At 40.4% G+C, this 15,535-nt stretch overlaps 1 protein-coding gene across 1 annotated transcript in view; it reads left to right on the plus strand.

The window, feature by feature from the left end:
• The first annotated feature begins 501 nt into the window (after positions 1-501).
• Positions 502-15,535, plus strand: part of RET (ret proto-oncogene) — a 128,835-nt gene continuing 113,801 nt past the window's right edge. The window contains exon 1 of the mRNA XM_073353250.1: positions 502-1,443. Coding sequence (XP_073209351.1) covers positions 1,398-1,443 — 46 coding nt within the window. The 5' untranslated portion in view covers positions 502-1,397. The remainder of the gene's footprint in view (positions 1,444-15,535) is intronic.

The following is a 15,535-nucleotide window of genomic DNA, read 5'->3' on the forward strand; positions in this document are numbered from 1 at the left end:
TTAGTTTCGTTTGCTTTACCTTCCTTCGCGAGCCTTGTTCTCTCCCCCTCCCCTTTCCCTGTCATCCCCTGCAGTTCCTTTCCTTTGTCATCTCTCCCCGCCGCCCTGCTTAGGGGGCGCCCAAATTCCCCCTGGGGCGGGTTGACTGTCACTCGCCATGCACTAGCGATCCCCTTTGAACCCTCCTTACTTACCTGGCCAGCTACGGGCTCCTCTCTCGATCCCTTTTCGTTTTCCTTCTGTCACTAAGAACATTCCCCCTCTGTCAGCCCCCCCGGCTTTTTTTGTTTGTTTGTTTGTTTTTGTTTTTTTGCAAGACAGAGCCCCTGTCCCCTCTCCTCTGCCCAGAGGATGCTGTGGGTGGATCTGATAAAACAGTCTCTCCTTGAGATCTCTCTTCCCCTCCAACCTCCCGTGTCGCTTTCACACTCCTCCCCGCCGGCTGCAATTTATTCATTAAGTGGGGAAGAGCAGGCAGTCCATTTGCTGCTGGGGGTTGAGTGATTCGCAGCTCTACCGCCAGGGGAAGAACCCCTGCCTGCACCAGCAGCCTCATTAGGAAATCTGCAGCTCCACCAACCACAAGGACCAAGCAAACCCTTTCTGCAACTTCCAACTGCGAAATCCCGGCTCCTCCAGCCCAGCCGACCCCAGGCTGGAGCTCCCCCAGCACGGACTCGCCTACATGAGGCTGATGGGCACGCAATAAAATCCCAACCAGCCGGGCTCTGGCTAAGAAGAAAAACCACCTCCTGCCACTGGTGAAGACGCGGCAGCCGGCGAGAGTGTTCAGCATCGTGTTCTGCAGGACATACCCTCCCGCTGAAAGTTTCGTGGCCCTCTAGAGGATCAATAGCCTGGACATCCAGAGTCAGCACAGTCAGTGGCCGTTTCTCATCGTGTCCTCCAGGAGGAAGGAAACTTATCAGAGCCTGGTTCTTGCCCCCTCTTTGAGTCAGTGATCCAGGTCTTCATCACATCCCAAGGCACCACGAGACAGTTTGTCAATTCTCCCAGTCAGGGGAGGAGAGGCAACTCTGGCAGCAGGACTTTAAAATCTGCCCAGCATCTGGTTAAACAGAGCTACCACCACCGGGAGGTTGAGAGAGAACAGCCCGGCACCATCTGAGCAGGTTCACTGCAATCTCTCTCTCCCTCTGTGTCTCTCCCCCTCCCTTTCCCCAGCATCATTATATCACCGCTCTTAACAGAGAGAGTGAGCGCAGAGCTGAGAAGCCCCAGACTATGGCTCAACCCGACTGAGGAATTACGTGCTAAAAAGACTTTCTCAATTTACTGGAAAGCTTTTTGTAATCATTGACAATAGCCTGGCCAGGAGTACTCTCAGCATCTAGACCCCGGGGGGTGGGGAGAATAGGATTATTGGAGTGGCAAAGATGCCTTTCACTGGGTGGATAGTAGGTTTTCTCCTCCTTTGTGAAGGTAAGTAGTTCTGAACTAATCCCTCCAGGAAGTTTGTGGTGATGGGTCATCAGGGCTGCTGGTGGCTGATTAGAATAAAACATACCTGCCCCCAAATATAAAAAAGATAGAAATAAATTCTGATATATCTTTGCTCTGCGTTTTTAGGCTCTAAAACTAAGTTACAGCAGATGTGTGTTTCCTTGTTCTCTAAATTTTATGATGTGAAAGATGAATATTAAAGTGTTTCTATTTTAAGGGTCTGAAAGATTATTAATTCTGTTCCCCTCCTAAGTTTTCTACATCATCAAATTAAATTGAGTTTGGGTTGATAAATGAAAAGGAGAAAGATGAAAAGTTATTGGCTCATAATGTAGCTGATGCTTTCACAGCTGTTAAGTTTCTAAGGCAAACAGAAAATCCATTATAGCTCTTTCCCATCCATATGGTCGTGTTTGCCAAAGTGTTTCTGATGTTTACTTGACTAAATCAAAGTTGTTGTTTTGTAAAGAACTCCTTCAGTGCTCTCAGGGGCCCAGGGCACAGTTGAACACATTCTCCAAAAAACACCTTTAAAAAAAAATAGATCACTGGTTGATTTAAAGAACAGAGTGAGGTGTTATGTTTTGGTGGTTGTGACTTCCATCAAATATATCACTTGTTCCTTCTCATTATTGCTGCCAAGCTAAATGTAATAATTATGATAAATTCATTCTTAGCATCTTAAATTGTTCTCAGAGAGACTTTAAAGGCTGCATCTCTGTTAACACAAAGACCCCTTGACCCTGTTTCCGACCCTTTTGATCTTCCTACATTATTGTAAACAGCTACATGTCTTCAGATTTTTCCAATAGTTTTGCTAGTACCTAAAAAGTAAGATCTCAGAGGGAAAAATGGGTGGAATGTGTTCATTGAGAGTCCAAAACCTCATGTAGCTTTTAATTTTGCAATGGCTTGCACCGCATAGATCATTGTACTGTAAAAAAAGATTTTAGACATAGCTGCATTTTAAATCTATGATACCTTTTTTCTTTTAACTTTTTTTAGTCCTGGCTAATCAATTTTCTTTACATTTGTGGTAAAGTTGGTAATATTCTAACCTGTGTCATCTTTGGCTTGATGGTAGTTCCCATGTACGTGCTTTGGGTAATGGATTGTGTATAGTTCAGGTATTCATTTGAAAGTGTTTTTTATTGATCCTTATCCTAGTTGAATGAATAAGCTTGCTGTCATTAATGTGGTGGTGGACCAAACTATGATGACGTATAGCAAATGTTTGTGAAGTTTTGTACTCAAAATTCCCCCCCCCCCCAATTTTTCTGTCCAGTAAGATTGCTACTCAATTTGACTTCTATTTCTGTGACTTCATGTATTTTACTCTTGCCTTCAATTTTTTTCCAAATATGTGTGTTAAAACCATTTCCTCTTTAAATATCAAATCACCAGTGTTTTTTTTTAAAGTAAATCCATAAATAACTAATTTCTGGATTCATCTGTAGCATGGGTGTAAGTGATCTGATTCTTTGATGTTGGCCTATTTGAATAAAATAGACTGCTAGTTACCACCTGTATGTTAAGCTATGTTAAGCTTTCTCTTAGTCAGGTTTGTTTTTGCAAACATTAACGTTTGTTTTTGCCCTCCGTTTTGACTGATGATCTTTGCTCCTTCATAAATACCCCAGAAAAGTTTGGGTGACTGATGTGTTTTGAAGACTCTTGTTCAGAAAAACTGTCAGTGTGATTTAGGGTAATTATATTCATTGTGACTTCAAGAAGTCTAGCATATTAGCAGTGTGAAATGGGTGTCTATGGCTGGAGAGAAAGCACTGTTTCACGTCGTACAGCAGTGTGACACCAGCTCCTATTTATGTCACTTTAAGCTGAGTTCATAGTGGTAAACAGTTACATCTTGGATGTATAAACAAATTTCTCCTAAGTAACACAGGGAGCCTCAACCCATTTAGAAGCTGAAATGCCCCTATCATGATGCTGCATAAATTTTACATGTGCTGGGGGACAGGAGCGGAAAACTAGTTAATTTGTCTCAGATTCTGTTGCAAAAGAGAAGCACAGACACTATTCTACAGTAAAGTGTTTTATTTTTATTATGGGTTGTGAAGAAACCACAGATCCTATTACCTGTGTAAAAACTCAAGGTTAATAACACAAAGAAATAAGCTTACACTCAGATCCTCTTAATGCATGTTTGATTTATCCATAGCTGCACGTGTCTGAAAGCTTAAATTTGTAGATGTTTAGTGAACACAGGTACACACTTGAATTGTTAACCCAAAGATTTCTCTAATTTGAATAAGAATGTTTTTGCCAAGTGACTTGGGTTAACTAGTCTGGTGAGTATCCTGCTAGCAGAAAAGATTAGGATTGGTTCCCCTGTGTTGCTAGGTTCGGAAGAATATGGGAGACTCCTAGTTTAAAGCAGTTCTGAAACAGAAAAGATAGGATAGCTGCTATTAATTGCATCATGGTAAACAACTGGCAACTTGTGAATCTCTTGCAGGCATTGATATTGACATTTAACGGCCTAGAGTTAAGTAGCATAGGGATGATGTTTCTTCATCCATTCAGACTTGTTTTTCTTCAGTGTCAGATGAAAAAATGCCTACTTTTGCCTTATGTGTACGTTGTAGATATTTTCCAAAAGTTGTACAAGTCCACAGCTGTTCTGAGGCTATAGAATGTTCATATGCATGCTACATGATCAAGTTGCTGTGGGATTTTTGGTTTGGTTTCTAAAAGTTCCTCTTGAAGTGACTAATTGGGAAAATGGGACCTTCTTCAACTAAGGATACTCTGGGTTAATACCATAATTAGCCACTCCAGGTTCTGTGTTGTGTGGAATATAGTTTTATTTCTAGAAGGAAATGGGCATCTTGATACTTAATTGCCAATAGACAGACTAAGTTGTGCAAGCCTTACATTATAAACATGCCTCATAATATTAGAAGGAAAAAATGCTCCAATATGGGAATACCACAGGTGGAAACAATGAAAGTTCTCTTGTGTACAAGCCATTTAAAATATAATTTGTTTTTTAGATTACTATGATATAAAACTAAAGATGAATTTAATGGTTTTGGTATTCAGCTAGGGGCTGAGCTGTACTCAATTGATCCTTACTGTGCAGTTTTATGCTCTTAGATTTATTGTTAATGCTTTATTTTGACTGGCTGCAATTTACAGTACATTCTGCTCAGCACATACTTATAGAGTGAGGACAGACCTTCATAAACCAACAGCTCAAAGAAGTGACATTTTTCAACAAAAGTTCAAGTTGTTCGGGTTATATTATTTGTATTTCTTGGTGGGGAAAAATGGGCTTTCCCTGTAGATGAATATCTGTAAGTTCCCTCTAAAAGGACCCACTATACATTAACCTCTTCAATTCAAGGAAGTGCTAATGAGATCAAACTACAGAGCAGGTCATCAAGTGGCTCAAGGACCTTGATGCATATTTGGCTGCATGTGTGTGTGTGTGTGTGTGTGTGTCTCTCTCTCTCTCTCTCTCTTTTTTTTTTTTTTTTTGGCAGTCCGATGTTCAGGCAATATGTGATTTCCATTTTAATTTGTTTAGATTATAACCCTGACCATAGGGCAGGAGAAAATGGAACTTTGCCCTCAAAAGAGAGTCATTTCAAGAAATCTTATTCATTCTTTTTTTGAAAGGGAGATGAGAATAAAAAGGAAAGTTCAAAATGTCCTTGGTCCTAATTGCCAGGAATAATAACACTAATGGGACAGCCTGGCTCCTGCCTATCTCTTCACTTTTCACTCTCTTTCATGCCCCCTCCCCTCCTCCAGGTTCTTCCCAAGCCATTTGATTACAGGGGTCCAGTGTTACTTCCAATGGAGCCCTCTGCACATATGGATCTTTGAGGCCTATTGATGTTAGAGGTCCATTTTGCACAGAGCTCATTGCAGGATCAGGGCATACCTCAATAGCAAAACTACCATTAATTTCAGGGGGAAGCAGGTAAAGGGCTCGATGCCCATCCAATCTAGCTGGACCCCTTCCCTCCCCCCATTCATCTCTAGTCTCACATGCCCCAACTTTTTCCTTTTTCCAGTCCCAAAGAAAATCAACTTCTGCAAGGAAGCCTACCAATTCCATCTCATTCCTTGTTCCACCAATTCACTGTAAATTGTGTGCACATTTTAAAAAAAGGGTGACTAATAAGTTGCACCTTTAATTTTGTAATTCATCCACATTGCTATCCATTCTTCTCTAGCTTCCTGCCCCAAATGGACATGTACACACACATTTGCTACTCCGTGTGCTACTCTTCAGGGCAAGGACATTGTCTTCCTATCAGTCTGACGAGCACTGTCAATTAGTCTGTTTGGAGCCCGCTTGACAGTGCAATGACATTGCTTTCATTGATGGGTTTTGTCATGACTGCAAAGTTCCCATGAAGGAAATTAATAGGAAAATTAAAATAAGACAACATCTTTATGTTTAAACACTGCATTCAATGGATTTTGATCAGTGGAAAGGCTGCTTGGAACGTAAACATGAGCAGTCAGGTCATATGACAATGCTGATCTTGTATCTGCATACTAGATTGCTGTATAGTGTCAATATCCAATTTTCTCTCTCTCATATTACAATGAAGATAATTTTCCTTTTTTTTTCAAGTGAACATACTTTTCATTAAAGGTGCTGGTCTGAAGATCTCTCGTTCAAAGAATAGGTACATCTCTGGTAGCAACAGTGTAAGTGCACCCCTCATTTTACCCTTTTTCTGGAGGGACCCCTGTAGGAGTTAAGAAGATTCATTAATTCTCCATGCGCTCTAAATGGTTGGCATCTCTGTTCAGATTGGCAACAGGGCAGGTTGCACTTGTGATTGGAGGCTTTGAAAAGGCCTGAGATTAGCCCACAAAAGTCAATAAACAGCTGCTGGGAAGGTGGGTGGGTGGTAAGTTCCTTGATTTCCCCCCACCTTTAATCATGTTCTTTTAACTTTATTTGTATGTGAGATATATATAATGGTAGTATGTGATACTGTGAAAATAATCTGAAGGTAAGACTTCATACTCCCTCTCTTCACCTCCCCAAACCTTTGTCCTTGGCTGCTCTTCTCCACCTAGAACTGAAGCAGTAAATAAAGTATCTCATGGGTTAGGAAAATTCAGTAATGTGGGAGGCTACTATTCTCCATAGAGCTTTTCTGTGTAAAGTTCACTTGGAGCCTATCTATGCGCACAATGTGTAATACAGGCTTTCTGTAGTCAAGCCCTGACCTTCAGTTCTCCAGCACTAGAATGGCCAACAGTAACATTTTCTGGTGACTGGTCTGAATCATTTGATTTTGGTTTTCAGGGTGACCGTTACTCTGCCTGATGTTGTTTATTTTTAATTGTGTTGATAATGCTGCACAACATAGCTGTGTTAGTGTAAACAAGGTCTGAAGTAAACAAGGTCTGTATTAGCAAGGGTTCTTGCATATTCAGAATGAGATACGTTAGCAATGCTGAGTGGGGGACTTTTCTAATTTTCTTGGTACTTGCTCATTGCTATCTCTTGATTTGGCAGCTTCTGAGCATTAAAATCCACCAAGTTATTGTCCAGTTGGTTTCTCCAAACTGACTTCTTTTTAAACTCCCCATTTTTGAAAGCAAACACCAGAAGCATGACAAGAATAAACATGGGTGCAGGAACAATAGTGGGGGTGCTAAGAGCCATTGAACCAAACTGTAAACCTTGTATATAATGGAAACCATTCAAGTCCATGGGTGCAGCAGCACCCTCCCCCCTCCACTGCTTGTTCCAGCATCTATGAGAATAAATACAGTAACCGCAATATAAGAAAGATGGTTTTGTGGTTCCTGTGCAGGGCTGAGGCTGGCTAGATTTGAGTTTAGTTACCCAACTGTGCCACAGATTTGCTGTGTGACTTTGGATGAGTTATTGTGCCTTGGATTCAGTTGTATAAAACAGGAATAAAAATACTCAATTTATCCATCTTGTCAAGAAGGTAAACTCAGGGACTGTGCAGTGCATGATATCCTGGTGTTTCAGTTGGGGACAGTAAGTTCTACTGGAATACAAACACTTGTTGTTGAGTTGTGCTTATATATTATTTTCCTGGAAGGAAAAAAGTTTCCTCCTGAAATGGGTCTGTAAATTAGCTCAAAGTCTTTTAATCTGGAAGAGGCGCTGAGTAGAATGTCTGCAATGGAACACAAGTGGTCATCTTTATTAGAGGCCTTAAGGGGAAGTTACAGTGGTCACACACAGAAAGGAAATTAAAAAGTTTACTGAGTTCATCTTTTTAATAATGTCCAACCTAATTACCTTAGGAATCTGAGTAACTAAATCAGCTTTCTCTACAATTGTACAAAGAAAATGGGTACAGTACTTCTAATGGTTAGCTAATGGCTTTTCAACTTGTGCATTTAGAAAACTAATTCAGCATTATATTTGACTGATATAACAAAGGTGATTGTGTTGCTCTAAAGGGTATTTTTAATGCCCGTTTTGTCTAAAAGAGAAATCCGCGTGTCAGGAGGTAATAGTATTAAAGTAAGTTTGGTAGGTTTGTTCTCAGTTCATCAGAACTGAGTTAATGCTTTGCTTACATGGTTTTCCCAGAAAGTTAGCTGCTATAAGTATGGATCTCCTCCCATTCTGCTCTCAGTAAAGTCATTGGGGATTTTTCATTTCCTTCAATAGAAGCGGGATCAGGCCCTCTGTATGTGTGAAACCCTGACCATATGATATCAATGGCAAAACTCCCATTGACCTTCAGTAAGGCAGGTTTTCACCCAGTATATTCTGTAGTGCACTATTCTTGGACCAGACTCACCACTGTCATGGAGCACCTTCCTTTTACCTCTTACCTCCTATCCAAACTCTGTTTCACAGCCCCAAGCATGGCAAGAGGTGCAGCTGGGGTGGCCCTGCACTCTAGTGGTTGTATCCCCTTCAATGGCCCACAGGAGCCACTGAAGCAGAGGCTATCCAGTCCTGTACCAAGGGCTGAACCTGTCCCAGCAGCCCCTGAGTAGAGGTGGTGCAAGGCACCTCCATTCTGTCCCTGTGTTGGTGCTAGAACAGAGATGAATATGCCCCAACAAGTTTTGGGAGTGCTGCTGTTCTTGACACCTTTTTCCTTCAGGGAGCTGTGTCCAAATATTAAAGAGAGAGAGCAGCCCTCTAGCTACCTAATATTCTTTATCTCGTATACCGGTTCCCTTGCCCAGCTTCTATTGGTAGAGTGGTCAACTCTTCCACATACTAATGCATTAATATCTCAGTGCAAAGGGAAATGAGAATCAAAGAAGTGATCTGTTGGCAAAATCTGTAATTGAAAATGGCTTTAACACAATCTTACGTCTCTTTTCAGTGCCAGCCATTGGGCCAAATTATGCTCTTTGTTCTACTGATGTAAATCCAGGACCAAGACATTGACTTTGCCCAGAAGTAACTGAGAGCAGAGTTTGGCTGAACAGAATGTAATGCCCAATTGTATTCCATAAACTCTGGCTTGAAAGGGAAGCTACAGTGTGCTCAAATGTAGTCCATGGTATCCATCTGTGCCCTTAAACAATAGGATCCATTTGAAATGAATTATGTATGTTTTGATAGGGAGTATCCAATATAGAATGATTAATATACACATTATGACAGTCAGTCATTTCAAAGGAGAAGTGGGTTAGAAATATGTGTGCTCTAGGCCTCTCTAATCAAGGCTTCTTTTACAAAGAATAAAAACAGACACTGGCAAATTGGTTGAAACTATTTTCTAAATTAAATTTCTGTTATGTGGTCTACAGCATTTTAAGACAGGAGGGCACAGTTCCTGAAGTCTAAAAACTGAGGGTGGAAAAACACTTTATAAAGCAAAGTCCTCTTAGTTCATAAAATTGCATAGGTCATATTCAGAATGTAATGTCACTAGTTGCAGGGGAACAAGCTAATTTCAAAAACTTTTAATTCAAGGAGTATGCTGAAATAATAGACCTTGACAAAGGGAGTTCTCTCTGCTCCTTGTCCGATGCACCTACCTGCGATCACATTGTGACAACTAAAAGGGAAAATAATCTTTTTAGAAGAAACTTCTAACTCTGTTAATAATACTAATACATGGCACTTCTGTTGCGCCTCTTGTATTTGAATCTCAACATTTGTAAAGTATTTTAATTAACCTTCCTCACTTTTTGGTGATAGGTAGTCTTAGAACATATTTCAGGAAGGTATTTAAGGATGTTCTTTCCTTGTGTGGAAAAAGAGTGAGATTTAAACAGCTCAAACTACCTTTGCTAAAGTTTCTCTGCCCACTGGTCACAGATTCAGAAGTTCCAGAAGCAGCACTTCGTATCTCTCTGGGATCAGGCTGACAAAGCGCAGTGGGCACAGGATGGCAGATGGCATACAAGTTTAGTACATCCAGCATGGGGAAAACCATAGAATTTTAAAAACATGCTTCAGTCTTTTACTCCACGAAGGCCTGGAGGGTCAGGGGGATATTGGCATGTTTCAGGCTCTTCAGCATGAATGTATCTTAGTTAAGCAACAAAATAAGTGTGAAAATAATGCCATTGGCCACAGTCTTCAAAAGTGACTAGTGGTTTTTTTTGGGAGTGCAATCTGAGACACTTGAAAGGGGCGGTAAGGTCAAAGTGCTGAGCACTCACCTCTGAAAATCCAGCCCTTTTTAAGCGGGACCTAGTTTGACCAATTTTAAAATTATAGCCATTGTTATTTCCAAGGCATAAGCAAAGATAGGTAGTCTCACTCATAGGCCTAATATTGCACCTTCTATTCCAATAGGTAGTTTTTACTCAAGTCCAGTTGACCATTCTAGGTAAGACATGGCAGGATTTGGTTCCAGGTCTTTGTATCAGCCTCCTGGTTCTTTTTTGAACTAGAGATATTTATTATTTATGGTGCAAAGCAAACGTTGTATTATTTAACATCATTTGTGCTGCTGCTGAAGTGTATGTGAGTTATATAGTGCATACCATATTCTGTGTTATATCCCCGGAATATCTCTGCAAACAGTATTGGATGCAAATACCAAGAACATGTGATTGTCTCTTATTGATTGTGACCTATTCTGGGCAGGGTCAGTTGATAACTCTTTGGGCAGCCTCTGGATGCTACTACAGTACAAAGCTGTGGCTGCTGCTTATTTTCTGTATACGTAGGCAGCCAATCCGGTTTGGAAGAAGGAATAGCAATGGTAAAACATACCTGAGTTTTGCTTTTGAGCACCTGGATTTTCAAGTAATGGGAAAAAAAAAACAATATGGTTTTAGTGTGGAATTTTATTGCAGATTTTAATCTAACACCCCTGACACATTCTGAACCAGAAAGTACCATAAACACTTCTTCTTGCCTGGCTGTACTTTTGCCTTAGTGAAGAAGGCAGGACTGGTCCTAAATTGCTTAGCTATAAGTCTGTTTCAGGCATCCAGAGAGTTTTTAAATACTCCTTTTTTTTTTTAAATAATATGAAGTCTGAAAAATCTATGTAAGTGTTGCCAACTCAACAGCAAATGAGGTGACCTGAAAGGAATCAAGCTAGGGGATCTTAAAATCCCAACAAGAACAAAAATCCACGTATATAATGGCTTTGTTCATCATCCAGGGGTTTTCAAGACATATGATGCTGGGGGAGAACAGGCTTTTTATATATATTAGGTTTTGGTCTGGAATAAAGTGCTCTGTTTTGAGGTGTGTTCTACATCTGGGTGATAAGTGGTTAAAGAAAGTCACTGGATGTCAGGACTTCTAGATTCTATTCTCTGTCTCAACCAGGTCACCATGGGTTCTCAGTGCCTCTCTTCTAGTACTGACAACTTGCACAGTATTTGGTGGGTTTTTCATAATGCCTTGGCTTTTGGAGCCATGTGATTGTGAGAATCTCAGCTTCCTTTTTATTGAAATATTCGTTTCTAGCCTTTATGGGTATGCAGAAAAGATGGCCCAAGTATACCCTAAAGGCTGAAAACCAGAAAGCTAATAAAAGATCCCCCCAAATACAAACTCTATGGATGCCTGATAGATACAACAATGAATGATTTTTAAGTTGGACTCATGACTTATTGGGGGCCTGACTCATGATATTTGAATACTCAGGGTTGGCAATGTTGCAGTTCACCCATAGGATAATAGTGATTCAAGGTAAAAAAATGTTGAGGCTTGCATGTTCATAAAATGCCCTGTTAGTACGAGATCTTTGACACAAGTTGTTATAATACTTCGCTTATTAACACTGCACTCCTCTCTCTTGCATTCATGCCACAATTGTGTGATCACCAAAGGCTTTGGGCTGGAAGTCCCATTATTTATAACTGAGAGAGCAGCTGGTAGGGCATTTTTGTGCAGGCCCTTCAACTTTGGAAGTCATGTTGCTACCTTGGTCTGAAAGATCCTGAATTTGTTGACCCTCAGGGCACATTGCAAAGTCTGTCTCTTGCAGCAGGCTCTTGGGGGAGGGTTGAGTTCCTGCTGGGACCAGGGGAAGGCATTTTTAAGGGAAGTTGAAATACTTCTTTGACCAGCTTGGGTGAATCGTGTTGCTATAGAGGGTGGAGTTCCCATTGAAGTTAATGGTTTGTATTTTATAACTGTGTTTTTTAAAAGATCATAAAGCACCTAGAGCCTGAGATGGACACAGCTTCTGTATCTATATATCCAAATAAATAGATACATACATATAATTAATCATCTTGAGCCGAGTAGCCTGGAGCCCCTTCCCTTTAATGTTGAGCCAAGCTGCTGGAGTTTCCAGCTTCCAGAATGACCATTGGACTTTGCACTTTACATTTGTTTCATGGTCTTCCATGCCTTTCTTGAGAGCAATTCTTCTCATGTGCCGAGCACTCTCAACACCCATTGAGTTGGAACTTCGCATTGATAGAGCTCAACGCCTCTCCCAGGGTTCTTATCATTAGGGCAGGGAACACTGAAGGGCTTTACCATTAATCCTTGTAAATGGGCTAGATTACCCACATATTTCCTTAACTTTGCTGTCCAGAACAGCACACAGACAAGGTACAATGCAGTTAATTGGTAAAATCTTCCTTTACTTGCCATACCGTGCCTGTGTGCACACAGGCAGAGACTTTGGGGAAGGGATTTCTCAAGAGAGTTAGAATTTAGATCTACATCCTGAGATTAGTCATTTGATTGGATGTTAGATAATTTCATGTTAGCATGAAAATCATAAAAAAAATCAAGGATAGGAAAAGCCTTTTAGGTTGTCTGCCAATGGTCCTCAAACCTTTTCATACTGCATCCTCTGCTCACCTTTCTGTGACCCCCTATTTTGAGAACCCTGATGTAATTTATTCTCTTGCTAATGCAGGATTGTTCCCTACCAATACAGGATGTTCCTGTATATTTTTTTATTTTCAGTGCTCAGCTGGTTTTAAACTTCCCTAGCTTCTACAGCTTCCTTTGGGAAGTCTGTTTCACAGGCTAATACACTTAATCATTACACAGTTTCCCCTCTAATTCCAGGACACTCCAGAAGGAAGCATTTCATTTAAAATGCACTATGCTCTGTATAAGGAGTATTTAAGCATCAGCTGCTTCCTAATAGCATATGGGACATGCTACAGATTTAATAAATCCACTGAGAAAGAAACAGAGGCTCTTGTTTTTTCTTCCCAAGCACTTACTGGAATCCTACTTTATTTTGATTTAAAGCTGAGCTGCTGTTGCATCACCTTTTCCTACAGCTGAACAACAGAAACCCACAAACATGTGGAACTGCCATTGAAAGTGAAAGTGCTTAAGCACATGGGCTGTGCTGTGTGATTAAATGTCAGATGTCGACTTCTCAGTGCAGACACTCTCGTTACATGACTATGCCATTACAAGCCAGAATATCTGATTTTTAGGCACATGCTGTTGTCTGGAAAGAGGCTTTTTAAAATTTAACAGTTGCGTAGCTCATGGGTACCACTATCCTTACAAAAAATGTTGCTATCATGGGTCTTAATTAGCTAAAAAGATGATGGGAACTAGGGCCATTCATGCATATTTCACTTGGAACACTGTAGAATACCGTTTTCCCCATCTAAAGATGTACCCATCCTTAAACAGCTTCCAGTTATCACTGGGTATTACACAGACAGATGCACACACAGACACACACATGCACACAAACAAAATGTGGAACATAAACCCACCATTGATTTTTAAATCTAGCATGCAGAGTGCACGCACAACCCGGTTTTTAAACACGGACTCCCAATTTAGGTTGACCACAATCCCACAGTTCTACCACTTTCCACGACAGCTGTTTAAAGCTATGGACTTGGAAATCTAGTCAGTAGAAAAAAAGAATGAGTTAAAAACTAGTTCCCAATATTAAACCAATTGGTGTCCACCTTACCAGTTTGGGGGGTTTGCAATCACATTTTTTTTATTCTTAAACTGCATGTCTGTGGGTCTCGCTCTCTTTGCTGTCAGACCTACATAAACAGGAGAAAAGTCACTGACTATGCTGGGAAAATACATGGACATCTGGCCCTTAGCACATAGTCAAATTCACTAAGTGTTTGCTAATGTGTTTAAGAAGGTTACAGTCTGTTCCAAGGTAAATAAACAAAAACTCTAGCCCCTTCCAGATTTTAGATAATCTGTAACAATAGTAGATGTGTAATTTTATTTCTTTTTTAAATAGTGGTCTCTTTTACAATGAAATTACATTTGCTGCTGTACTTGCTGAAAAGCAACTGTATTTTAACAACTTCATCCATCCCTTCTGCCACAGTAATCTTCCCAAATGGGAACTCAATGTAAACCAAAGCAGTGTTGAGTTGAAGTACAGCTGTGACTCAGATGGACTCTCCCATTTATCTCAATGAGGCATAATTCTTAAGTCTAAAGATTATTTTCATGTCATCATTGCCAACTGTTTCATTGCTGATCATTTTAACAGCACCATTCAGATATAGCACCTACCTATTAGAATATGAAGGATACAGTGGAAAAATGAAGGAGTGAGACAGATGATTGCTGCCCAAGATTATTGGGATGTGGAATAAATTCAAGCCTTTCCCCCTCCCTCCCAAAAGCCAGTTACTTCCAATCCTGCCCAAAAGGTGAGGGGAAGAGGATATGTATCCAACTCTTTAGTCCCAGAAGCCTCAGTTGATTCCTAGGTAACACAACCCCACATTTCCCCTACCCAGCTACCAAAACTTCCAGAATTTCCACAGTATATTTTATGCATTGGCAATATGTTTGTAGCTTTTTGGCAAAGTGGGGGGTAGCCTAAAATAAAGCGAATACATTAAAAATTAAATCCTACCACAAAGACTACTCTGATCATATTGTTTTTTGTGTCTAATTAAATAAAACCTCCATTATTATTTCACCCAACTCTGCTGCAGCATATTCAGCCTGCTGCAGAACAGCAGGAACCTGGGGGCCTTGGTGCAAAATGTAGAGTACACAGACCACTGTGTGTAAGTTTCCAAAACCTTCACTTTCAACGCTGGCAGAGGACAACAGCTCTTGTTAATGATGAATTCTCTCAGTACATGATGGCAAACCCATCTGTCAGTACTTTAATTGGGTTTGGATTATGCCCGCATAGAAGTCAGTGGGAGTCATCCTATTGACTTGAATAGGCTTTAGATCATGCCCTCTGTGGCCAAAACAAAGATATTGGGAATTGTACTTGACAAAACATTTTTACGTTTGTTTACATCTTCTTTCCCCAGCATCGTACAAGCTGCTAAGCATTATGAATGTTGGTTTACTGCTGCTATTAGATTGACCTCTTTTTCAGCTTAATAATAATTCTCCATTCTATTCAAAATTTCAGTTTTCTTTTACCTCCCCCAAAAAAGAACCTGAAATATATATCTTTAAAAATAGAAATCATACAAAGCCTGGGAAATTTGAAAAGCAAAACACTTAACCCACTCTTTCCTCTCCCCCACAAACAAACCTGCTTATGATTGGTAAGAGCCAGGTTGCAGAGTGACTGCTGTGTAGTTGCCTATTGCATCATTGTAAAAAAAAAAAAAAAAAAGGGGGGGGGCACACCACACGACTTAAATATCTCAATGAAAATGGAAAATGCTTCATTAAAAAAATCTTTTTGAATGTCTTTAAAATTAATTC

This window comes from Lepidochelys kempii, chromosome 7 (assembly GCF_965140265.1).
Source record: "Lepidochelys kempii isolate rLepKem1 chromosome 7, rLepKem1.hap2, whole genome shotgun sequence".
NCBI lineage: Eukaryota > Metazoa > Chordata > Testudines > Cheloniidae > Lepidochelys > Lepidochelys kempii.